Here is a 25,869-nt window from a genome sequence, read left to right on the forward strand (position 1 = left end):
GCTAAAAGTGTATGAGCCATCTACCTCTTTTGAAGGGAAGGGGAAGACGTGACAAGCTATCTTCCAGTGCCTACTCTATTTCTTCCACTATTTCCTTTTTCCTCTTCTGTATTTTCATGCTCCTTTTTATTTACTCTCACTTCTGAGTCTTGCTCTCCCACTTTTCTTAAATTTAGTCCCTCCTTCAAAATGAGACTCTCTTCTGCCCAACATATACAGAACTTTAACCAACTGCTTAATAATGTACACTGTCTCATTAACAATGAGAGAAACTCACTAACAAAGATTTTCTTTTACATTAAGGATTTTTTTTCTTTTTGTTGTAAGGGAGGCTGGCCCTCAGCTAACATCTGTTGCCAATCTTCCTCTTTTTGCTTGAGGAAGACCGGCCCTGAGCTAACATCTGTGCCAGTCTTTCCTCTGTTTTGTATGTAGGTCACTGCCTCAGCACGGCTTGATGAGTGATGTAGGTCTGCACCCAGGGTCTGAACCCGCGAACCCAGGCTGCCGAAGTGGAGCAAACCAAACTTAACCACTACGCCACCGGGCTGGCCCCTGCATTAAGGATTTTTAATATAAAAGAATTTAAGGTTGAGTGAATGTCACTAGAATGTAAGAAAAGAGTTTTGTCTCTTTTGTTCATTGTTCTCTCCCTAGTGCCTAGAACAGTGCCTAGGAGAAGGAAGATGCTCAATAAATACTTGTTGAAAAAATGACTAAAACATTAGACTTAGAAATTTTTAATATCGTTTACTTACAGAAATTATTTTAGTGAAGAACTTGATGCTTCCAGTGTAGAGCAAGCAGTAAGATGAGTAGAACAGTGATTCTTAAGGGGAAAGAAACTTTTTTTATCCTGCTCTCCCTTAGTGTTTTCTTCCGGTTGCCTTCTCACCATATGAGAATCTCTGCCACTGAGAACCATTGGATGAGATGTAAATTAGTATAAATAGTTCTAAGGAGATATAGAGGTAGATGGTAGATGTACGTTGGTAGGGTGAAAGGGAGAAGGAAATTACGAGTTTAAAGGTATGGGGGTAAAATGAGTATTTCAACAAAATATCAAGGTAGTTCATTAGCTAGAGTGCCAGCCAATTGAAAGGACAGAGAAGGTGAGTTAATGTAGGCAGTGGGGAAAGGTCAGATTGATAATAGGGTGCTTGGATTTCATACAATAGGTACAGGGAGCCATTATGAATTACTGACAAGAGTGAGATGATAACAAAGTGAAGATAATTATTCTGTTTAGCTGCTGTTTGTAAAATGGATTGTAGCTTGAGAAGAAGAAACATTGGAAATGGTGAACACAGGAGATTGTTGTAGTAGTTCAAAGTGGTGTAGCTGTTTTGGTTGGTATGTTATCTAGTGATGCCTTTAGCAGGTACCCTTCTTTGAAGTCTGATGTCTCCACTTTATGACTAAGGGATGGGTGGAGGCAGGAGGAAGAGTTCTGCAGTAAGAAGCAATAGGCCAGCATTCTGATTCCAATTTCTCTACTTTCTAAATTCATGATCATGGATAAAAACTTATTTTCTCCTGAACATCAATCACTTTAACTAAAAAATAAAGAAATAATGATCTGAAAGTAGGGATCTAGACCAGATCATTTTTTGGAGTCCTGTGCAGTATACTATCTTTATATCAATTACAGATAGTGTGAACAATGAATATCATGTTTTGTTTCCTAATATTAATTCCTATAACTAGAGTGTTTACAAAAGAAAAAAAAGCCCCATGATGATATTAAATATTTCAAAACTTGTAATTTAAAGTTTAGTATTATGTGTATTCACTGCTATATTTTAAAATATGTATTCCTGTTTTTATTTGTGCTACGATCAGGTGTTTAGTTTTTTAGTATTATTAGGCTGTAATAGCAGCCAAGTTGATGGATAAAACTTCAGCCTGGGATACTTGTAGAGAAACTCGAAGAATGTAAAAATTCTTCTAAAAGATATGTTTTATAAAACTATAGGAGCAATAACACTAATATTATTTAATTAGTATTACTAGAAATCATAGTTTCTACCTCTTTTTGCTACTGAATGCACTATGTATATGTATACTTACACTCACACATACTTTTTTTTTTTTTGAGGAAGATTGGCCCTGAGCTAACATCTGTTATCAGTCTTCCTCTTTTTTCCTTTTTTCTCCCCAAAGCCCCAGTACATTGTTGTATATCCTAGTTGTCGGTCTTTCTAGTTCCTCTATGTGGGACGCTGCCTCAGCATGGCTTGATGAGCCGTGAGTATAGGTCCATGCCCAGGATTTGATCCGGCAAACCTCTGGCCGCCAATGTGGAAGCCGCTGTGCCACCAGGCCGGCCCCTCACACATACTTTTTTGTTTAGAAGGTTTTAATACCAGCAACTTTTTGGTTTTTCTCACTTTTTCTTTTTCTCTTGCTCTGTCCCTGTCTCTCTCTCTTTCTTTGTTGTTGTTTTACCTTATGTTTGGGTTTGGGTTGTCCATCCCCGCTGTCCACCCCCCCCCCATCCATCTGGAAAGATGAAGAGGCAGCTGCTAGGGTAACTATGCATTTTGGTTAATGAATAGCAGACTAACAAGATACATAAAACATATGCAAACTGTGCAGAGTTAGTTGCTGTCGAAGCTGTAGGGTTATAATACGTTTTCTTTTCCTTCTCCCCACTTTCTGGAAAAACCCTTACCTTTCCTGTGGTATTTTGCTTTCTAATTTATCATTCCTAATATTGAAATGCTACCATGAACTATTCCTTTTTCTGCTTAGTCTGCACAATATTTCACCCTGTAGTGAATTTGTGGGAGATTAGTTGAGGTGCATAGAGGAAAAGAATTGATTGATTGGATTAAGAAGTAAATTTCCTTTAGACTCATATGTAGAAGAACAGGGGCAAAAACTTTTACTAAATATTTTGGTTTTTAGACCTATAACTTCTTTTTCTTTTTCCTTGCTTTTTGGCTACTAATACCCCTTTTGAGTTTCTCTTGGGGGTTAGAACAAGTAAGTAGTGTATTTCTTAAAGATGTTTCTATCATAAAGGCCAGCTGCAACTGGATTATTGCATTCAACCAAGCCTTGAAAATTCCTGTAATCTGTGCCATCCTGTCTCATACTGTCCCATCTCATAGTTGTCCTCTCTCTGCAGTGCTCTATGCCCAGGTCTCTGTGGCTGGGCTGCTCCAGCCTGGCGGACAGCATGCCTTCGCTGCGATGCCTGTATAACCCAGGGACTGGCGCACTCACAGCTTTCCAGGTACTTTCTCTGTCTCTGTGGGTTATTTGCGGGCATTAGTGTGTGTGTCTAATTCATTAATGTGTTCCTCCTTCTTTCTCATGCTTTACTTATGTTCACTTTTCTCCTTCATATTGCCTGTATTTTACACCACTCAGTACTCCTTTAATGATTAATTTTTAATGTAGATCCAGACTGATCCACTCTTTACAACATTGTTATTGGTTTGCCAAAATTGACAAAGCACAACTTGACTGTTGGTTTTCGTATCTAGTAGAAGTATGATAGTAAACTTTAAAGTAATCTCAACAAATAGCATTCAATATGTAGTGTTTGCTCTGGACCTACGTAAAGCCAATTGATGTAATTAATCAGTGAAGTATAACCAGTTGCCTGAACACCTTCTTATATTTTTCTTATGAAAACTAAAAAGATAATGTGCTCTATTTCAGAATGTCTCTTGGTTACTATACTACTTTATATTTTTTTGGTAAGAACTGTGTTTATTTATGTCTTGATTAACAAGTCTAGTTTCAAGGTGGAAAAGCCTTTAAGACCTTAGAGTACAGAAGTCAGCTTGAGACAGTCCAGCTGGTCTTTCATGGACTGACAGATTCTAGTTCCCTTCAGCCTTTCCTAGACACCAGTAGGACAGTCCCAGGACGTGAGAGATAATTATAGAGGAAGAGAATGGGAAATGTGTAGAGGAAAATGTAAGAGTGAGCTTGGTGCCCATTGCTTACAGATTAGGGTACCATATATGGTGGTTTTCTTGGCAGAAGTGTTATCTATCCGCCTCAGGTATTTGGCATATGTGTTTAGCATTTGGTAATAATACACAAGAAATGAGTTTTTTTATTTGTGTTTAACCTATGTAGCTCGTATTCTGTTTAGAAGAATTTCAAAGACAAGGTATAAGTAAGCATCACAATGCTTATGAATAAGTCTTACTTAAAAGGGGGGAACTAAAGTATTCCACATTCTTGAACTGTGCTAACAGTTGGTAGTCTTTAATGATACTATTTTAGTGATGATCATGCTGGATATTTCTGTTTGTCCTTTGCAGAGTTTAATATTAAACTTCCTTTGCTTGTCTTATAAGATACAATATAGTAAAGTGTGTAGGCTTTAAAATTTGTTAATTCAGAGCTTACATACCATCTTTGTCACTAGTGGCATGACCTCCAGCAAGTCATTGCACTCTAATCCTCCTATTTTTCATCTGTAAATGGAGACTATAGTAAGGGCATGCAGCAAATGGTTGCTGTTTTTATCATCCTCATCCTCATCCTCAATATTATTGCTATTATTGTTAAAGAATATTGATACCCTGAGAGTATCAATGTACTCCAGATATACTTTTTACTATATATCATATTGATAAAGTTTCTGCTCTTGAGGAATTCATAGTCTAGCCTATTGGTTTTTAACCATTTTGGGATTGCAGTGAGTTTAGCCAGACTGCAAAGTCTGAGACAATAGTCCCTACAAGACTGTCCTCACTTCAGAAATCAGTTACAGGTCTAGCAGTCCCCATGACCACCCTCAGGTTTGATAATTCACTGGAAAGGACTCACAGAACTCACTAAAAGCTATTATACTTAATGATTTATTATACAGAGAGGATACAGGTTAAAATTAGCCAAAAGAAGAGACACACAGGGCAGAATCTGGAGGGCTCCAAATGTGCAACTTTCTGTCATCCTTTCCCCATGGAGTCATAGATGGTGTTACTGCCTCCAGGCCACAGTATGTGACAATAGGTATTGCCAACTAAGTAAACTCACCCAAGCCTTTGGTGTCCAGAGTTTTTACTGGGGCTCAGTTATAAGCTGCCCACATGGCCGGCCTTTAGTCTCTAGCCCCTCCTATAGGTCACACTAATGCTTTTAGTCTCCATTTCCTCTCAGGACAGGAACTGATAAAGCGTGGCTCAAAGCCACCATCATGAATCACATTTATCCAGTGGCCAAAGCTCCCAGGCAAACAAAGACAGACCTTTTAGGTAAGAAATTCCGGGGGCCTAGATACCACCTCCTGGTAGCCCAAGGCAAAGGCAGACCTCTCTTTGGGTAGGTTAATTCTTTCACTACACAAGGGTCATGGACTCCTTTGAGGATCTGGTGAGAACTACTGATCTTGGAAAAATGCACGTGACACATAGGCAAAATTTTACTTAGTAGTTTTATATATATTATTATTCTATTTATATTCTGTGAAATGAGAGAGAGAGAGCTATTAAATCACATATCCCAAAAGTATGATCTCCGAAATTGATAAATTCTATTAAGGAAATGTGCAGGGAGCCATAGAATATATAAAAGAGGAACCTGATCTAATCTGAGGGTGGGGGTAAGCAAGATCAGGTAATCAGTGTTTGAATTAAGATCTGAAGGATGAGTAGGAATTAACTAGGCAAAAGGGAGGAGGAGGGAGAATATTTCAGGCCAGTGCATAGGTCCCGAGGACAGGTGGGGCTTGGTGGACTCTACTGTAAAAAGACTATTGTTGCCGAGAACAAGGAGAATGGAGTTAGGAAAGACTGGGGAAGCTTGATCACCACAGAATTTGTGGGCCACTGAAAAGAGTTTAGTCTCGATGCTAAGAAGAGTAGTAAGCTGTTGAAAGGATTTAAACACAAGTTTGACCTGATCAGATTTGCATTTAGATATATTACTCGAGCTAGAATAGGGATAATTTCAGTAATTGAAGAGAGAGATGGTGGCAGTTTGGTTTTGTTCTCAGGACTCCTTTGCACCTTAAGAATTATTGAAGACATTTACTATATTGAAAATTAGAACTGAGAAAAATTTAACTATTAATTTATTAATTCATTTGACTATAATAAACATACATGCTAATACAAAGAAAATATTTTATGAAAAATAACTATTTTCTAAAACAAAATATTAAGACTGGCATTGTATTACGTTTTTACAAATCTCTTTAATGTCTGGATTAATAAAAGACAGCTGGATTCTCGTACCTGCTTCTGCATTCAGTCTGTTGTGGTGTAGTGTTTTGATTGAAATATATGAAGAATATCCAGCCTTATACAGATATATAGTTTGAAAGAGAGAGGTATTTTAATATCTTTTTCAGGTAATTATAATTTCTTAAAGATCAGTTACAGTTTGGAATCTGAAACCATATTAATGAACTTCTTGTGCTCTGTTATATTAAAATGCATTGGTCTCAGTCTGTTCAACAAATCATGCTGGAACAATTGGACATCTATATGCAAAATAATGAACCTTGACTGTTAACATTACACCATATACAAAAATTAACTTGAACTGGATCATAGACCTATATATGAACTAAAATTATAAAACTAATAGAAGAAAATGAGGGAGGAAAAAATCATTGTGACTTTGGGTTAGGCACAGATTTCTTTGATAAGACACAAAAAACATGAACCATAAAAAAGTGAATGGTAAGTTGGACTTCATCACAATTTAAAGCTTCTTCTTTTCGAAAGACATTGTTTAGAAAATGAACAGGTAAGGCACCGACTGGGAGAAAAATATTTGTAAAATACGTATCTGATAAAAGACTTGTTATTCAGATTATGTAAAGAATGCTTACAACACAATAATAAGATAAACTACCCAATAAAAAATGGGCACTTAATGGGCAAAAATTTTGAATGGATACATTACCAAAAAAGATATACAAATAGCAAATAAGCACGTGAAATGATATTTTTAGTCATCAGGGAAATGCAAATTAAAACCACCGTGAGATACTGTTGTCACCTACATGCCTTTTCCCCCCCTGGGATGGGGGGATGAGAATTCAATAGACCTTAGGTAGTTATATATCCTACCTTCATATGAGAAATGTTATGCTATATCTCCTAGCTTAATATGAGAAGTGTTATGCTAGAATATTCCTTGAAAGCAGAAGCAATCTCTTACACCTATCCGTTGACCTCCACAGTGCCCTGTAGAGTAGTTTTTAGAAGTTGGAGCTCAATAAATACTGATGATTTGAACTGTATTAGATAAGTGGTAAAGATAATCATGTGCAATTAAAAATTGTACAAGTTAAAATCATCTGACTTGGACATAAAGATACCAAGAAAAATTTAAAATTTCATTTGGCCTAAAGCGATCTTGAATCTAAGGTCAGTAGGAAGGAATTCTGAACAAATTCACGATCACTGTCAGGGCTTTCTCTATTTTGTCTTAATCGAAAATCAACAAATATCTATTTAAAAAAAATTTATTGAGTCCTCTGATAAGTTACTACTTCTGGAATATATTTGGAGAAAGGTTGATTTAGAGATTTTGCTGGGAAATTCAGGAATAAATTGAGTGCGTGGGCCTTGAATTATATTGCAGGAGTGAAATTGTGTGACATAGGCAGAAAAGAGATGCTTAAGAAACATCTTGGAAGTCCAGAGGCCAGTGTATGGTGTAGTGGTTATGAGCATGGGCCCTGGTGCCGACTGCTTGAGATTTGAGCCTAGCTCTGTCTAGGTATGACCTTGGGCAAGTACTTGGCCTCTCTGTACCTCAGGTTCCTTATCAGTAAAATGGGAATGATAATGGTATCTCTCTCATAGAGTTATTGTTAGGATTAAATGAGTTGATTTATATTAAGTCTTTAGAACAGTGTCTGGCAAATTAATGGGTTTTATATTATTAGAAAAATTCACAGAGGACTAGGTTTGGAGGCTTTCAGCAGATACTGTTTTTCACGTTAGTATAAAACAGTAGACTATTAAATAAGATCTTATTTTTTTCATACCTTACAGCCCAATTCTATATCATAGGGAAGCCTACTCTTGGTTCAGGTATTGATGAGAAGATTTTGCTTTTCCCAACATTGCTATAAATATGAATGTTTATTTTTCTTTTCTTATCTTCAGAAAGATCATTCTGTCTTATGTAGCAAAAATGGAAGAAATGGGCTTATATGCTGATTTTATTCTGTTAATACAAGACTTTGTTCTATGTCAGATTCAGTGTACATAGGTGCTCAATATTGCTGACTGACTAATTGGCAGATACAGGGCTTAAATCTATTCTTTCCTGTTCCCACTACTAGAATTATAACAGTTTTGTTACATTTGCATCTTTCTGGTTTGGGTTTTCTTTTATTTACTTATTTAGATTTTTGTTTATATAAAATATACATACAGTGAAATATACGGATTTTAAGTATATTTTTATTAGATGAATTTGATGCATACATTTGTGTAACCTCACTCTCAAGATATAGAACATTTCCATAATCTGAGAAAGTTCCTTTATACACCCTTCCAGTTTAGTACCCATGCCCCAGATGCAATTATTGTTCCTTTTTGTCACCAAGGATTAGTTTTGTCTGTTATTGAACTTCATATAAATGCAGTCATATAGTATACATTTTTTTAAGTCTGTTTTCTTTTGATCAAGGTGTTTTTGAGATTTATCCATTTTGTTATGTTTATCAGTCATTTGTTCTTTTTATTGCTGAATATATTCCATTGTATTAATATACCACAATTTGTTTATCCGTTTGTCTATTGATAGACATTTGGATTGTTTCCATTTTTTGTCTATTATGAATAAAGCTACTATATACTGTTTGTACAAGTCTTTTTGTGGCCGTGTGTTTTTATTTCTTCTGGGTAAATAACTAAGAGTGGAATTGCTGGGTCATAGAGTAAGTGTATTTTTCATTTTAAAAGAGACAATCAGGGCTGGCCCCGTGGCTTAGCGGTTAAGTGCGTGCCCTCCGCTGCCGGCGGCCCGGGTTCGGATCCCGGGTGCGCACCGAGGCACCACTCCTCCAGCCATGCTGAGGCCGCGTCCCACATACAGCGACTGGAAGGATGTGCAGCTATGACAGACAACTATGTACTGGGGCTTTGGGGGAAAAATAAATAAATAAAATCTTTAAAAAAAAAAAAAAATAAAAAAAAAAAAAAAAAAAAAATAAAAGAGACAATCAGGTAACTCTTCAAAGTGGTTGTCCCAGTAGGAATACTCCTTTTCACTAATATTGCCAAATATGTTTAAGGAAGTAACTTAGTAATAGCTTCATGGCATTTTTTTCCTTGAAATTATTGCATTCCTTTAGTAAGTTTGAAGCACCTTCGAAGTCAAAATTCTATGACAATAGAAATGGAAGAGCCATGGAGTCATTGCTGAATTTGTTGGATTATCCTCAGTAACTCAGCTGGAAATGGCAACATTGGGATGGTTTGATTACTGATGTTTCAGATCACACATTTTAAACTAAAGACAGGGAAGATGCTGAAAATATTGTTTAAATAGATTCTATGAGGACATGTTTAATTTGAACATATATTCATTTTCATCATTCCATTGGTTTGTCCTAACAAGTGTATGGGTGATTAGAGGATTTGTTTTGATTAACAATGGATATATTTTGTGGAATCATTTGTTCATACTCAGCAAATGGTGATCTTATAATCCATAATATTAAATGAGAATGAGCAGTAGAGAGAAAGTGCTTAAAAATAGTTGAGTAATTAAGGTCTTTTATTTTCGTTAGACATTGAAAGAGAAGAGAAATTTTAACAATAAGAATATAAGTAGATTTATATGACCTTAGAATATTTTGGGTGTCAAGTATAGCTAATAATTTTAGGGAAATCTTCAGCTAAATGAACCATATAATATTTTAATACTAGCTAGGATCTTTTGTCAAAGTTAGAAATTGTTGGAGGTTGACTTCAGGAGAGACCGTGTTTCTTTTGTTGTGTGTGTGTGTGTGAGGAAGATTGGCCCTGGGCTAACATCTGTTGCCAATCCTCCTCTTTTTCCTAAGGAAGATTGGCCCTGGGCTAACATCCATGCCCATCTTCCTCTACTTTATATGTGGGACGCCTGCCACAGCATGGCTTGATAAGCGGTGCATATGTCTGCGCCCAGGATCCAAACCTGTTAACCCCGGGCCGCTGAAGCGGAGCGTGCAAACTTAACCACTATGCCACCGGGCCAGCCCCAAGATCATGTTTTTTATTGTTTAAGAATACTTCGAAGTCTATTAAATCTTACCATTTACTAAGTGAAATGTTAAAATGGAACAATACTAGGAAAATTAGGCATTATTCAGAATATATGTATGTATGTATGGAAGACTTCATTTTGCATTCAAGGTTTTAGGGGAATGTGAATTATCGCATTGAATGTAAATTAACATTCAAATCTTATTACGAAACAATACTATAAGGGAAATTATCCCATGACAAAAATGCTTGTCAAGCCCTAACTGATGACCCCCCTATTGTATATGAATAATCTTAGTACAGTACAATTTCTGTACAATAAAAAATTCAGTTCTTTTTTATGTATATGTTGACATTTGACCTGTGTTTATCCCAGCTCCACTCCTTACATTAGGAGTTTGCATATAGTGACCAAAAAAAAAGTTTTTGTTTTTTGGGAAAAAGACCCACATTTTTCCCTGCATAAAATTAATTTATAGGGGCCGGCCCCGTGGCTTAGCAGTTAAGTGTGCGCTCTCTGCTACTGGTGGCCTGGGTTCAGACCCTGGGCGTGCACCAACGCACTGTGTGTCCGCCATGCTGAAGCCACGTCCCACATACAGCAACTAGAAGGATGTGCAACTATGACATACAACTATCTACTGGGGCTTTGGCGGGGGCGCGGGGTGGGGCGGGAAGGCTTGGCAATAGATGTTAGCTCAGAGCTGGTCTTCCTCAGCAAAAAGAGGAGGATTAGCATGGATGTTAGCTCAGGGCTGATCTTCCTCACACACACACACACACACACACACAAAAAAAACTAATTTATTGTTTATTGTGGAATATGTAAATTATTTGGTAAATATATAAACAAGAAAGTATCACCCATAATTCACAGGCGTGCCCAAATATAATCTTGTCTTAAAATATTTTTATCATTTTATTATAAAATATAAAAATTAAAAATTTAACATTAATTGTAGAAAGTGCAAAGAAGTAGAAAGAAGAAAGGAAATATTTTAAATGTCCTCCCAGATATTATCATTTTATTGATACTAATACTTTCTGAATTTCAACTATATCTTATACTTGTCCAAATTCTACGTTCGTCAGCTGGATACATTGATTTTGCTCACTGTTCATCTCATGGCCAGTTGCTCACATGTTTGTAAATTGAACGAAGTTTGAACTTGGTTTACTACTCATGTAACTGAGTGGCTTACCACCACTTTCCTCTCATGTAATTCTTGGCCATTTCAAATTTACAGTTCTCCAAAGGTGCTGTGTTCTCTCATGCATCTCTGTCTTTGCATATCCTGTTCTCCCTACCTGGAGAACCCTACCAAAAGCACCTATCCTCCCTGACCCCCTGCCTTCCAATTTTTCTAACTGACTAATTCCTAATCTCCACAATTCAGCTCAAATTGTTTTACCTCTAGGATAAAAGCCCTTGCTGACCCTTTTACTCTCCCCGTTAACCTAGTCAGTGCATCTGTACCCAGGGCGTGCAATATGTCATAACACTGAGATGCTATTGCAATTGTTCCCTCACTAGACTGTGAGTTCCTTGAAAGTAGGACTATGTTTTGTTCATTTTATATTTCCAGTGTCAAGTACAATGCTTGATACAGAGTATGTGCTTAATGAATTTTGCTGAATGAATAAATGAATGGACTTAGATAATTTGAAGAAAACTATCAAATAACATTTATGGAGAGGGAGGTGAGAAAGCATTGAATTGCTAGTGGTACCTGCACGTGCATACACACAAGTGTTCTGTATTCACTAAGAAGTCATGATAATTAAACAGTCATTCCAAAGACTACACATTTACCTGGAAAAAAGGAAAACATGCTGAGTCTGATTTACGGGCAGTCCTCACATTTTATACATTTGGCTTCGATACAGCTCACACTATGATGATCCCTTCTGAATTGGATTTTGTGTGCTGAATTTGAACTCTTGTTGATGAACAAATACACATTTCAAGCTATTAAACAGTGGCACTGCCAGCCAGCTAACAGTTCAGTTGCAATGATGTCAACATCTTTATCTTCACAGCAGTGTATGTTTGTGCAATTATTTGACTATTTTATTGTACTTTAACCTTATTCCATGAAAGAATAGACAGTGGGAAAATTTAAATGATGATAGTAGTAATAAACAACAGTCTAGAGAAAAGATGGAAATCATTAGACACACTGAAAGTGACCCTTTAGCCTTGATTAAGCACAAAATTAAAGTACATGTGCAAAATGTTGGATATATATTATTGAAGATCATTTCTTAAAAATAAAGTGTAATTATGAATTTTAAAACATTTTAGCTAACATTGAAATTTATTGTTCAGCTTCTATCCTTTCAACTTCTATATATATTTCACTAAGAAAAGTAAAAATGACAATTTGCTACATTGTACCTTATCCTAGAAATAGTCTGTCTTGGAGGAATGACATCATTAGAACTGATTTGTCTTTTAAGATGCCTACTTGGTTATTTAAATACTCTAATTATTTCAAGTTTTGTAATAATAAATTCCTCCATTGCTGTGTATTTTGACATGTCTGTGATGCAGGTAATGTTCATTTAAATGCTAATGTGCAACATTATCTAATGTTTAAAGTAAACCAAATCATCTTATTAATAAGTGAGACCATCAGATTTCCTTTAAAAATTTTTTTTGGTATTTTCCCTAATGGATCTGACAAATTAAGCTCTTTACTCCACAAAGAGGGTTTATTGCTTTTATGTTGAATAATGTTGGATTTTCCCTAATTGCCCTAACTTCAACATGACCCCTGATGGCAGAAGGTCAGAGTGCAGGTACCCCAGGGGGCCTGGAGTTGCCCCAGTGTGAGAAGCACAGAGTAGAAGAATGGAATTAATGAAAACTTTAAGGGTGAATGGAGCCTCTGGATGTACTGTTCTTAACCAGACAAATTCTTGTTGTGGGCAGTTAAGACTCACCTGTATCCTCTGGAGATGTACATATTACTTTCTTTATATTCCAAGATTACCTTCTTGTTATTGCCATCTTTGTGCTGAGCAGAGGCCAGAGTACCACAAGAGTTCTTTCTGTGCTATTCAGGAATCATTGTTGGTTTTTTGTGACTGTCACAGCCATTGTACCTTCTTTCACTATTGTTCTGCTTTATGTGGTGGTGTTTTATTGTCTTGCCGTCCTTCCATGTGTTGGTTTCTAGACTTGGTATTTTATGTGGACTGTCAAGATGTAGAATCTTGGTACATAGGCAACATTTAGGAAACTCTTTTCTTTGTCATTTTTCATGAAGAGAGAAACCCAGGTTATTTATGATGGCCTCATTGGGGAAAAAGAAAAAGACTGATCTCTTGACTTGTTTAGCTGCACAGGCCTTTAAGAATTGCAGTATTTTACTATTGGGAGGTAATACCCATGAGTTCTGTTTTTCCAGAGAGTGATGTTTAGTAGCTTTGAGCTTTTCTATATTCTCTGGTCCAGTCCTCTGGAGACCAAGTCTATTATATTTTGAAATAGTTATTTGGGCCTAGGATGTAGTACATCATCATGAAATGGGATTTTGCAGTGGACTCCTGCTGGGTTATCTGTCATTTGCCTTTTAAAGTTCTCAGGTGTACCATTTAAATCCTTGAGACCTTTGTTGCAAATCTAGAATCTGTGGCTTGGTATGAATTAAATTGGAATTCTGTGCCTTGTAAAATTTATATTTAAAAAGAGTATATTCATTTTCATATATGATCCTTTAGCAAGAAGTTCAAGTCTTAGCCTGATTTAGTCTAATTTTTTTGTGTGTCAGAGGTCATAAACAGAAGGGAAAGAGTAGAGGAGTAAGTACTTATTTCATGTTTTCGTGTTTCATACACAAATATATATAGTGCACTATTTCAAACTAGTATATACAAAGCTTTTGTATAAGAACATGAGAAGTTTCATATTTGAAAGAAAGCATATGATTAGTTTTACTAAAATACAGTTGCTATTGTTCATTGCAGTTTCTACCATTTGCATGAGCCATGTTTTGAGGAGTACCTGTTTCTTTCTAGTATGTTAATATATTTCCCTTAGATTTTTAAATTGGCAGGTCATTAATTTTTTTAAGCATTTCAGTTGCAGCATAGTGCAGTCCTTTGGGGGGAATTGGTAAAATGAGGGGAAAATGGGTACAGGATTCTAACAGCTTGAAAATAACGCAATATTTGACCAAAATCTCTTTTGTATTCCCTACTCTGGTTTGATTCCAATAGTCCTGGAAATGTGCCTATGGACTGTTTACGGTGAGATTATAAAACTGAATCATGATTTTGGTGAATAGAAGCCAGAGCATGTGGCTCTGGCACCCCAGCTGGCAGTAAGCTCTCTCTAGGTTTATGAATGTAGTTAGATGGCCCCCAACTGTTTACAAGACAGCAGAGGTGAGATCTTTGATTGACAAGTCAGAAATGCATTAGATCATTCTCTCTGCCAGTCTCTGGTTCATGCTGTTAAAAATGTCAGCCTCCAAGTTTGAATGGCAGCCTGAGGGCCTTAGAAGCTTTTTGTTTTCTGAGATGGAAACACAAATTGGATGTGTGCCTGAGCGTTTCATCCTGGGCTGTAATTTCATCTTTTAGCTAAGAACCACAAGGTACATGAGCAGAGCACCCTGTAAACAATAATACTGTGGAAAAAAAATAAACAAGGTCGTGTTTCTGGTACGTTGATCCGATGGTGTCCTGACCTCTATCACGTTGAACATCTCCACTCTGATTGCTGTTCCCTTTGGCATTACAATGAGAGAAAGAGAGACTGACATAGGAGGAAAAGATTTAAAGTTGCGGTGTTGTTGCACATTTCTTGTATTGGCTATGAAATATTGAACTGTCAGAATGTGACACTTGGTTTTTTAAGCAACCCTTCTTGTTTGAGGTGTTTGCAGTTCATTCCTTTATCCCCCATTTGTCTGCTTTCTTTGATAGGGTTGGAAGTAGTTGCCTTAAATGCATGAAAAGGGACAATGTTAAAGACAAGTTGTGCTGATGGAGCCAAATAAACTTAACACTGAAACATAAGTGCAGGCTGTGAGGTATGGGCAAAAGGAGACTAAAGTTGGGTTAGTGCATTAATATTGGGGTTTATGGAACACCCTATGGTAGGGAAGAATCAGCTTAGGGCCCGGTTCTGTTTTTGTGGAGGCAGGAAGTTGGGAAGGCGGTAGTGGGTAAAGATAAGAGATGGAGTGACATTATTATTTTTTTTTTTCCAGCTATGTCTTCTTTTATTTTTGTTTTATTTTTTTTCAGGTGTACATCATTGTACTTCTATTTCTGCATAGATTACATCATGTTCACCACCCAAATACTAATTACAACCCATCACCACACACATGTACCAAATTATCCCTTTCACCCTCCTCCCTCCTCCCTTCCCCTCTGGTAACCACCAATCCAATCTCTGTCCCTATGTGTTTGTTTATTGTTGTTATTATCTACTACTTAATGAAGGAAATCATACGGTATTTGACCTTCTCCCTCTGACTTATTTCACTTTGCATTATACCCTCAATGTCCATCCACGATGTCACAAATGGCTGGATTTCATCATTTCTTATGGCTGAGTAGTATTCCATTGTGTACATATACCACAGCTTCTTTATCCATTCGTCCCTTGATGGGCACTTAGGTTGCTTCCAAGTCATTTCTCCAAAGAAGATATACAGATGGCCAACAGACACATGAAAAGATGTTCAAAATCATTAACTATCAGGGAAATGCAAATCAAAACTACAATGAGATATCACCTGACGCCCGTCAGAATGGCTATAATTAACAAGACAGGAAACAACATGTGTTGGAGAGGATGTGGAGAGGAGTGACATTATTTATTTAACTGATAGCCTACTATGTGGCAGTATTACCAGTCAGATCAAAATTAACCCAGCTATGATATTAATTGCTCTAATTATCCAATGTCTTTGGCAAGTGGTTCATTATGAAAGACTTAAAGTTTTGGCAAGAAAAATAACTTTATTTTACGTGTGCAAAATTTGTACTTATAGTAAGAAAGTTGATGAATAGATAATAGGGAAGAACCATTATGTTTGTATTAGTACAGCTTAATGGCAAATGAATAGAAAATCTTGTTGAAAAAGCCAAACCATAGATTTCTTAGAAAATATTTTCTAGTAATAGAACGAGATTTCTATTGCTGTTTAAGTTCAATACATCTCAAAACAACAAATATTTCATATTAAAAAATTTTTTTTCCTAAGAAAATAGCACTATTGATAGATGTGTGCTTTTATCTTAATCCATTTTGGGGGCATAGATCTTACAAGTAAAGTTTTAAGTGAGAATGACCTTTTGCAATTCCTCTGGAGTAGAAAAGTAGGAGTTTATGTTGAAAGTACTTGAGTTAACTTTTATTGATAGTTTTAAAGGACAGCTATTTAGCTTAGTCCTCTCCCTCTGCAAATGTGAAAGGCAAGAGCTATTCTTTATCATGAATACATAGTGAAATGCACTGGAAAAATGGTGGTAATCATTCCTGACATTTCTTAATTCCCTGCTTTGAGGTCATGCTGGAAAGAGAGAGGATAGTATTTGTAAAATAATGTCCTGCTCCCTTGTACCCAGAATTATCTCCTCTCTTACAAAATACAGTGCATAGAAGGCAAGACCAAAGGGAGGGATATTGAGAATTTGTTACTGTTGTTTTAAGTATTGCTCTGTATTTTTAAAGCATAAATATTGATGTAGATTTGCATTTAACTATGAGAATCCACTGTCTTGACTCAGTGGGGGAGTTTTCAAAAATCATTCTTCTAGAAATTGATTTCTCATTGGCTGATTTCCTGAGGGTGAGTAAAAACAAACCATTGTTTTCAATCTTGGAAGAATAAGGGGAATGCAAGTGCTTATCTAATAAATAAAGACAAATATTTATATTTGTGGAATCTCCTAGATCTTAACACAGAGAAATTGTACAAAATTTCTTCCTCCCTTAGTGTATTATTAATGCATCAGTTACTATGAAAGTGCCTCTCAGCCCATGGGCTTATATATATAGCTACACCTCCGTAATAATGATTAGCTTTAAGTCCAGGCTTGCCTCATGAGCAAAAATCAGTGTATTCATAGAACCATAGAATTTCAGCATTAGAAGGGACATCAGAAGGCCATCTATTCTAGTCACATACAGGAATCCTTTATGAAGTGTTTTTGGCAGGGATCATCTAGTCTCTGCTTGATCACTGACTGCCGTTACTGGCAAGCTGAACTTCTTGAGGGATCGTTTTTGTTTTTGTTTTTTTGAGGCATCTTGTTTTCTTCTTCACTGTTGGTTCTGTTAGAAAGTTTTCCCTCTAGGAGTCAAACTTTTTGTTCACCTAGTGATTGTAATTCTGCCTTTTGTGAAATATAAAGTAATTGATTTCTTTTTCATATATTATATGTTGATAGCTATCATGTTGCTTATATTTTTTGTTCCCAGGGTGAATAGTCCTGGTTCTGTTAGTGTTTCTTTGGAAAATATCAATAATCATTCCTGCCATTTTCATAACCTCCTATTTTGGTGGAGGGTGTTATCATTCTGGTTGCCCTTCCTTGTGAATGCATTCCACCTTGACAGTGTCCTCATTACAATGTGGCATGCGAAACTAGAGGCAGTGCTGCAAAAGTGTATACTAGTGTAGAATACAGTGATAAATCTTGTTTTGAACATAATTTGGATTATGTAATTTAATTACTGCAGCCTAAAATCGAATATACTTCTTTGGTGTAGATGATGGAAAAATCTCTAGGAACTTAGGCTAGGTTCGTTTCCTCACCTTTTCTTTGAAGCCAGAAAAGCATATGTAAGCACTTTGACAAATGACATAATGTAGTGGCATATCTGAGTGGTACAGGTATTTTAAACCCAGCTCTAGTTCCTGAAGATGGTGAACATCTGCTTAGAGGTATTGTAGAGCTCCACAGTGCACTAATTGAATTACTCTTTTTTGGAGTTGCCGACTACACTAATTGAATTAGAGTCAGCGCGCGCGCGTGCGTGTGCGTGCGTGTGTGTGTGTGTAACTGAGATAATTCCAACCTTAACGGGAGAGACTGTGGGAGACATGACTGATGGTGTGTACTGTGCTGCTATCTAATGGCAGCCTATGGAACTACTACATGGTCTCCAGGGAAGAGAGAATGCAGTCATCTGATCTAGTGTGACCTCAGTCTAACCCCATCCAGTTTAGTTTAAAAGGTCCTAGGATGTATTTTTATAATTCTAAGTCTAAGAAGAAAGAATGTGATTAATTTCGTCATTAAAAATTAAGGTATGTTGTATTAGACATAAAGTTTTTTCAGTGAAAGATTAAGGTGCAAACATTCAATTGAATTAAAAACTTCTAACCTCTAATTGGTGGAAACAAATCCAAACATACTACAGTAGATTATGTTCATTCTCATTTTGCCTTTCATATGACATAAATGTAAAAAAAAAATTTATCTTTTTGAAATGTCTTAGCATCCCAAAAAGGAAGAATGGTATAGGGTTTGTGTTCCTTTTTTTTTTTTTTTTTTTGTGAGGAAGATCAGCCCTGAGCTAACATCCATGCCGATCTTCTTCCACTTTATGTGGGACGTTGCCACAGCATGGCCTGATAAGCAGTGCGTCGGTGCGTGCCCGGGATCCAAACCCCGGGCCGCTAGCAGCAGAGTGCGTACACTTAACCGCTATGCCATGGGGCCAGCCCAGTAGGGTTTATGTTCTTAAATAAAATTTCTTTCTGGTTGCCAAAATACTGAGGTCAGTCAATTTAAGGGTGTTATCAAAGTTTGATGTACATGATTATGCTTACATAAAATTTAAAAATTGTTATAGAAAAATATTTTAATTATAGCAGTATCAAAGCAAGTTCTACAGATCTCTGTTGCTCTTATTAATCGTTTAAAATTTAACTTTACCACAAATTTGGGCAAGTTTGAAATCCTCTGAAGTGAAGTAGGTAATTTTCTTTCTTTTCTAAGAAAAGAATCTGTTAGTCACAATTTAATGATTTCTCTAAACATTGTGAAAATATAATTCTGTACAACTTTAAAAGCAAATACACTGAGAATTCAACATGAATTATATTTTGATTCATTTTAACTCTAGGCATTCTAAGTTGTAAAACAGTCCTCAACAGAAAAATACATATGTAGAACCACTTGATTTATAGAATGTGTATGTGTGCATGTAATACCATTTCAATAATAGAAAAGTGCTGTTGGTTACCTTTCAGAGCATTTAAAATGATCTCTTTCAATCTTATCATATGAAAGAAATAAAATATAAAGTATATAAAAGTTTTAATTTCTTCCATATGATCTTCGTTATTAAAATAAAATATGTTTGAATATTCCAATATTTTGTAGGCTAGTTTGTTTTTTATTTTAAGATTGAGCTACTTAAGTGTCTTGTACAAATAGCTTTGATTAAAATGACTAAAATGTGTGATATGCACACTCTATGTAGGCTTTAAGGGTATTTTACTGGTTTAGAAAATGCATTTTGACACCATGTAGATCTAAAGCTTTACAAATGACATTGCCATTCACAATTAGCCACAATTCCATTTAATTCATATACAGAATACCTTCTATATGCCAGGTACTGTACAAAGTAATGGGCATAAATTAAGAGTTAGACCCTGTCCTCAAGGAGCTTATAGTTATTTGTTAGACATTTATTGAGAATCTGTGTATCAGGCACTATGCATATAATTTGAGGGGGGACTATTACTATAAGTAACTATTCGTTTCATGTATTTTTCTCATTTGTTGAGCTAGAAGTCTGGCTTAATAGCAGCCCTAAGGAAGTAGTATACTTATGTTCATATCAGGTATAGCTCATCTCAGCAAAAAGGGCGATATGCATATTTCAGACTAGTCTGTCACTTAAATCGTTTTCCTTTCTGCGTTTCCCCACCTTCTAAGGAAGCAGTGATGTTTTTGATAGCTTTACATTTAGCTTAAAAAGAGATGGGGAGGGCCGGCCCCGTGGCTTAGCGGTTAAGTGCCCTAGCTCTGCTACTGGCAGCCTGTGTTGGGATCCCGGGTGCACACCCACGCACCGCTTGTCCGGCCATGCTGAGGCAGTGTCCCACATACAGCAACTAGAAGGATGTGCAGCTATGACATACAACTATCTACTGGGGCTTTGGGGAGAAAAAGGGGGGAAAAAAAAGAGGAGGAGGATTGGCAATAGATGTTAGCTCAGGGCTGGTCTTCCTCAGCAAAGAAAAAAAAAGAGAGGAGGATTGGCATGGATGTTAGCTCAGGGCTGATCTTCCTCACACACACACACAAAGAGATGGGGAACATTTATTTCAGTGTCTCCTGCTGGTAGATCATAGATTTTCAATCCTTGTTGTCTCCAGAATTGGTAGTGTCCACTTGTGGTTTGGTTTGGTAGTTAGTTCGGGGCTTCTAAGGCTATAAATGGGAAAGAGTCCATTGCATACAAGGTATAAAGTGCTTCTTTAAACAGTCTATTTCTAGAACCTAAATTGTCCTGGGACCAGCTCTTGATATAAAAATTCATAGAAACCCTGTTTTTCACCAAGTGTGGTAACTCCTTGCCATAGTGCTGTAGTGTTAAAATTCACATTGGCCAGGTTGTTCTGTAAATTAAACACTGACAGCTACCCTCAGGGGAACAGCCAATGTATTTATGATGATGTGCTGATTACAGAAAATACACTGCAAGCAGAAAACAGCTGCAGAGAACAAACCTCTTAAAAAGAATACAATTACAAATAGCACCCTCAGTATTTCTAGTGGTGAGTGTAGAATACAGCATGCTAATGCAGGTTTCTTACTTAGTCTGAAAACAAAAAATCTGAAGGAAATAAGTTAAATTATGGTTGATTGCACATGTGGTCCCAACATAGCAGTGAAAAAATTTTGTTTCTGAAGAGCATAGCTACAAGTGCACAAATATCAGGTGTGGTATAGTCTACCTATCCCTTTTTTTTGTTAGTAGGTTTTATTAGTGTTTTTCTCATATATAGTAGGGCATGGCTTTGAGGTGATAAGAGTTCTGGACATTTGAAGGATATTACACAATGAATTGGGCAGGAGAATATCAAAATTGTGTTTTAAAAAATCCAGTAGAAACTTGATATGTTAGGGTTTGGATATCGACATTTCTTTTGAAGATACAGCTCTATATTTTCATTGTTACTAATGACTTCGAAGATGTTTGCCCTTGGAATTAATAAAAGGAGTCATTACTCTGTATCTATGGTATGGTCTTTCTGATTTCTTAGGTTCTCCTTTTCAAGAATATGGTGTTTTAGGACACCGGAATAGCTGAGTGATTGCATATTTTTAGGAGAATCATCTCTCAAGTGTGTCCCCTTACATCCCTGTATGTTCCTGGTCACATGCAGACAGGTAAGACTAGAAAAAAATTTAGTTTTCCTTGTCTGAGCTTCTCTCTGTTACAGTTTAGGGTCGGTATCTATAAAATATTTCAACTGCTGAGCATGCTAGCTTCTGTTTAAATCAGTAGAAAATATGTTGATCTTCAAAGACATAAATTTATTCAAGCCAACTGTAAGGTATAGCAGGGAGACGTAGTGATTGGAAACAGTTCACTTCACCCGCCTGAAACTAAGAATCAACTCTTCAGTATATGGATCACTAGTATGTAATAATCGACTATTATTGGTCTGGCTGTTGGTCTCTTTTTAAATCAGTTTGGAACCTCCTGGAGTTATTTTCTTGCTCTGCTGATATCAATCCCATGTGGCAGAGGAGTTGTGTATAACTGCTTTGGTTTAATCAATAGAATAATTGATAAACCAGATAAGATTTAAACTGATTATAGCCCCAACAGAATTCTCCAGAGGCCTTGGACTCTCTTAATTTTGACATGTGTGTTGTGTACCCTGAGGATGAAGTGCAGTTTGAATTATCTGTTTTTATTTGCTTAATGACGGGGAGGGTGTTAAAGTCAAATGTTTAATTAACCCAGCAATGGGCTGCGTTGTCACTTACACACAGCTGATTGAGATATCTCATGGAGAATACTGAATAGGAATGATAATGTGGCACTGGGATGGAAGATTGCTTTTTCAATCCATTTGCTGGGTCACTGCTTTGAATGTCTTATTGGATGAAAGGCATTCAGCCTGGAGAAAAAATTCAGCATTTAAGTACATTTTGTTCTCTTCTCCCCGTCTAACCCCCTCCCTGCTCGGAAGTTAACTAAAACAGATATGTTCTAGGTTTAATAAGCCATTCATGTACTAGTAAGAGATCAGGGTAGTCAGTAGCCTCAAGCTACATAATTTCCTTTGGAAACGGAAAAATCCTACTAGCCTCCAAGGTATTCTAAATGCAAACTCTTTTGTCCCTCATATCCCTTGTCCCTTGCCATTATTGTGGAGTTGTCTTTGGTTACTTATCTCTTGCCTCTTTTCTTTAGTGTTTGCTTGATGTGCAGCTAACTCTAGGGCCACAGGCAGACCTTTTTCTCCTGAAGAAGCATATTCTCCAGTACATTTTTGCCATTTCATGCACTGAGCTTCTATTTGGTTGTATTTCTGATCATATATTATAGTGAGATTGTTGAACTATTTAGAGAGATGAAAATGTGAAGCATATAGATTCTTGTTCCTTTTGCTGCTGCTATTATAGAAACAATTGGTTCCCTGTATATTTCATTTTGTTGAGAGGCAGTTTGCTTTCTGTATGGACTAAAAAATTAGGCCAGGAAAGATTCTTATAGCCCACACCATCAAAAATGCAGTCCAGGCAATTGGAGTTTTAATGTCTTGCTGCTCGCAAAAAATTCCTGACTAGCTTTATAATCAAATGTAAAATTATTTGGAGGCATATTGAGCAAAACTTTAAAAAAAATTTTATCATGACTTTCCTTCTTTGTAGTTCTTATGTTTCTTCCTTCTATCCCCCAAAGATCTAAACCAGGAATTTACTAATTTTTTTTCTTTGCTTTAGTTATTTGTATTCCAGAGAGCACAATAGAGAGAAGGATACGAGATTGATTTTTTATGTGTGTCCTCTTGAAAGCATAGTCTGGGGCATGACTACTTGGGGGTGGGGGGTGGGGGGTGGGGAGCGGATTTACAAAGCAATAGAAACATGCAGCTAGTTTTCAGGCGCAGGTTGGACTTTTGCGGGTCATGGCAGACCAGATGAGTAGCTTATCTTGAGGGACGCAAGTAATAGACCAAATATAGAGCAGCTATTTCAGGAATCATGTAGGTCATTTAATTATCCATTATGATTGAGTGGCTAATGCTCTTTTGGCAATTACATGACCTCTGTTATTCTTGAAACCTTTCCAGGCCCTCGTGGGTCGAATGACCCACCAGTCAGTGCTTGCAGACTTCATTCCACTCAGAAGGAAAGGAGATGCTGGGAACTACTGGCATTTAGAAATGGCTATGCTTTCTTTACTGACACTACCCAGAATGTCCTTTGTATAGCAGTCAGTGATAGGCAACTGGTTTTGAAGTCAACTGTTCCTTCATTGTCTGCAGGAGCAAGAGATAACATTGGTTTCCACAAGAGGGAATTGTGGCAAAACAAATTTTAATACCAAAGTTGCCTATTATGGTATTCACAGGTTCTGTTCTACAAGGACAAGTACTATGGTGCTAAAACTGATGTTTGATGTCTGTCAAACCAATCATCCATTAACAAACTCTGAAGTTATTTTTTCATTCCATTACATGATAAAATGCTATTGATGATGCTAATAACAGATTTTAAAAGATCATTGATTAAAATTAGCCCAATTTAAATTGGCTAATCATTGTTTATTTAATTAAATAATCATATATAATATAATAATAAATAATATATATGTTATATATTATAATAAATATAATCATATATTATAATTAAATAATAAAAATATTATTAATTAAAAGGCCACTTTAAAATTGAGATGCTGATCCAAAACAGAATAATTCTGGAACATTTGGATTAATGTTTCTCACTTTTTTTTTTCTTTAACCAACAAAGGATCATTAATATTTCCAAGAAAACTCTTTACTCCTGCTAAATGATAGTAAAACTTGCTTTTTATAATTGTAGTGACATATCAAGTAATTCTGAGAAAAGAAAATAATGTAGATTTCTTATCATTCTTTGTATTAAGAACAGTTATGGTGTGGAAAGTATTGACACTATAATCAAACTATTTGCAGGATTTGTCAGAAATGCACAAACAAAATTCCATATACTTAACAAAATGGAAGATTTAACCATTCTCTAACATTCCAGTAATTTAAGACTGTAGGCTTAAGAGAAATAATTTTGTTAGAATAACACAGAAACATATCCTTTAAGTAGAAACTATTTGCATTGTTATAGAAAAAAATCTTCTATTGGAGGGAAAAAAAATCTTTTTAAATTTGTTACTTATACATCAAAGAGCATTGTTAAAAACAACAACAACAACAGACCTACAAGGTTGTTTACCCTGGGGCAGTAAAATTAGCCATCTTCCCAAATAAATTTATTAAACTACTCCTCGTGGAACTCCAAGTTAATCTGTTTTGGTTTTATTTTCATTTTGTTGTTTGGTAATATTAACAAATGAAAAATTGAAGACATAAATTGGTGTTCATAACCTTTGACCCTTCGGAAATAGAAGCCTTCTCACTTAAATTTTAAATCCTTTAGGCCAATACTACCTTGGTGTCTGGCTACTTAGAGACCTATGAGAATGTAGTCAGAGTGAATTCTATTAGCTGTTTTCTGTTTAAAAACATGTATTCTCTTATTGTAGTTTTTTAATTTCTGTAGTGGAAATGAACAGAAAATGAGAAAGCAGAATTTATAGTAAAAGCAAAAGTTACAGTTTAAACTCAAGTATCCTGAATAAGGACTATAGTTGGTCTACTTGGCATTTTAAGAAGAAAGCAAGGGATATTAAGCAAAGTATGATGTTTGATTTCTTATTGATAAGTTGCTATTTTTTAAGATATACCCTTCAAAACCTATGTTGGACCGTGTTTTTCACCCTTGGGAACCAAAATCTATATAAGTCAATGAGAGGAGATGGTATTTGTAATTTTAAAGATGTGAAAATTCTTTAAGACTTTGTATAATTAGTGGAAAAGTCCACAGGTTAATAAGCCCACAGAATAATAATTTCTTAATAATAATAAGAAAAAAAGAGTGATTAAATAAGGGACAGTTCACAATAGAAATATACACATAGGGGCCGGCCCCGTGGCTTAGCGGTTAAGTGTGTGTGCTTCGCTACTGGCGGCCCGGGTTCGGATCCTGGGTGCGCACCGACGCACCGCGTGTCCGGCCATGTATGTGGGCGGTGTCCCACATACAGCAACTAGAGGGATGTGCAACTATGACATGCAACTATCTACTGGGGCTTTGGGGAGAAAAAGGGTAAAAAAGGGGAGGAGGATTGGCAATAGATGTTAGCTCAGGACCGGTCTTCCTCGGCAAAAAGAGGAGGATTGGCATGGATGTTAGCTCAGGGCTGATCTTCCTCACACACACACAAAAGAAATATACACCTAAACACACATCTTAACCTAGCCCAATCTGGTTTTCAGAAATTTACTTATTTACTTGGGATGATTTTATTTTCATTCCAAAATAGGTAGACATTTGGGGACATTAAAGTTTATCAACTTTAAAGGAGCCTTAAATTTCTTTCACAATATTGTTGAATTGTAATAAAATGGGAACA

General features: G+C 36.3%; 1 protein-coding gene across 7 annotated transcripts in view; it reads left to right on the top strand.

Moving 5' to 3' along the window:
• BTRC (beta-transducin repeat containing E3 ubiquitin protein ligase) overlaps positions 1 to 25,869 on the top strand; it is a 184,310-nt gene that overhangs the window by 68,451 nt on the left and 89,990 nt on the right. For 3 of the 7 annotated variants that reach the window (XM_004427970.3, XM_004427971.3, XM_087432476.1), the window contains exon 2: positions 3,134 to 3,241. The exons of the other annotated variants lie outside the window; for them this stretch is intronic. In XM_004427970.3, the coding sequence (XP_004428027.1) occupies positions 3,134 to 3,241 (108 nt within the window). The remainder of the gene's footprint in view (positions 1 to 3,133; positions 3,242 to 25,869) is intronic. 7 annotated transcript variants of the gene reach the window in all.

This window comes from Ceratotherium simum, chromosome 6 (assembly GCF_057802395.1).
Source record: "Ceratotherium simum simum isolate JZ-2026a chromosome 6, ASM5780239v1, whole genome shotgun sequence".
NCBI classification, from domain to species: domain Eukaryota; kingdom Metazoa; phylum Chordata; class Mammalia; order Perissodactyla; family Rhinocerotidae; genus Ceratotherium; species Ceratotherium simum.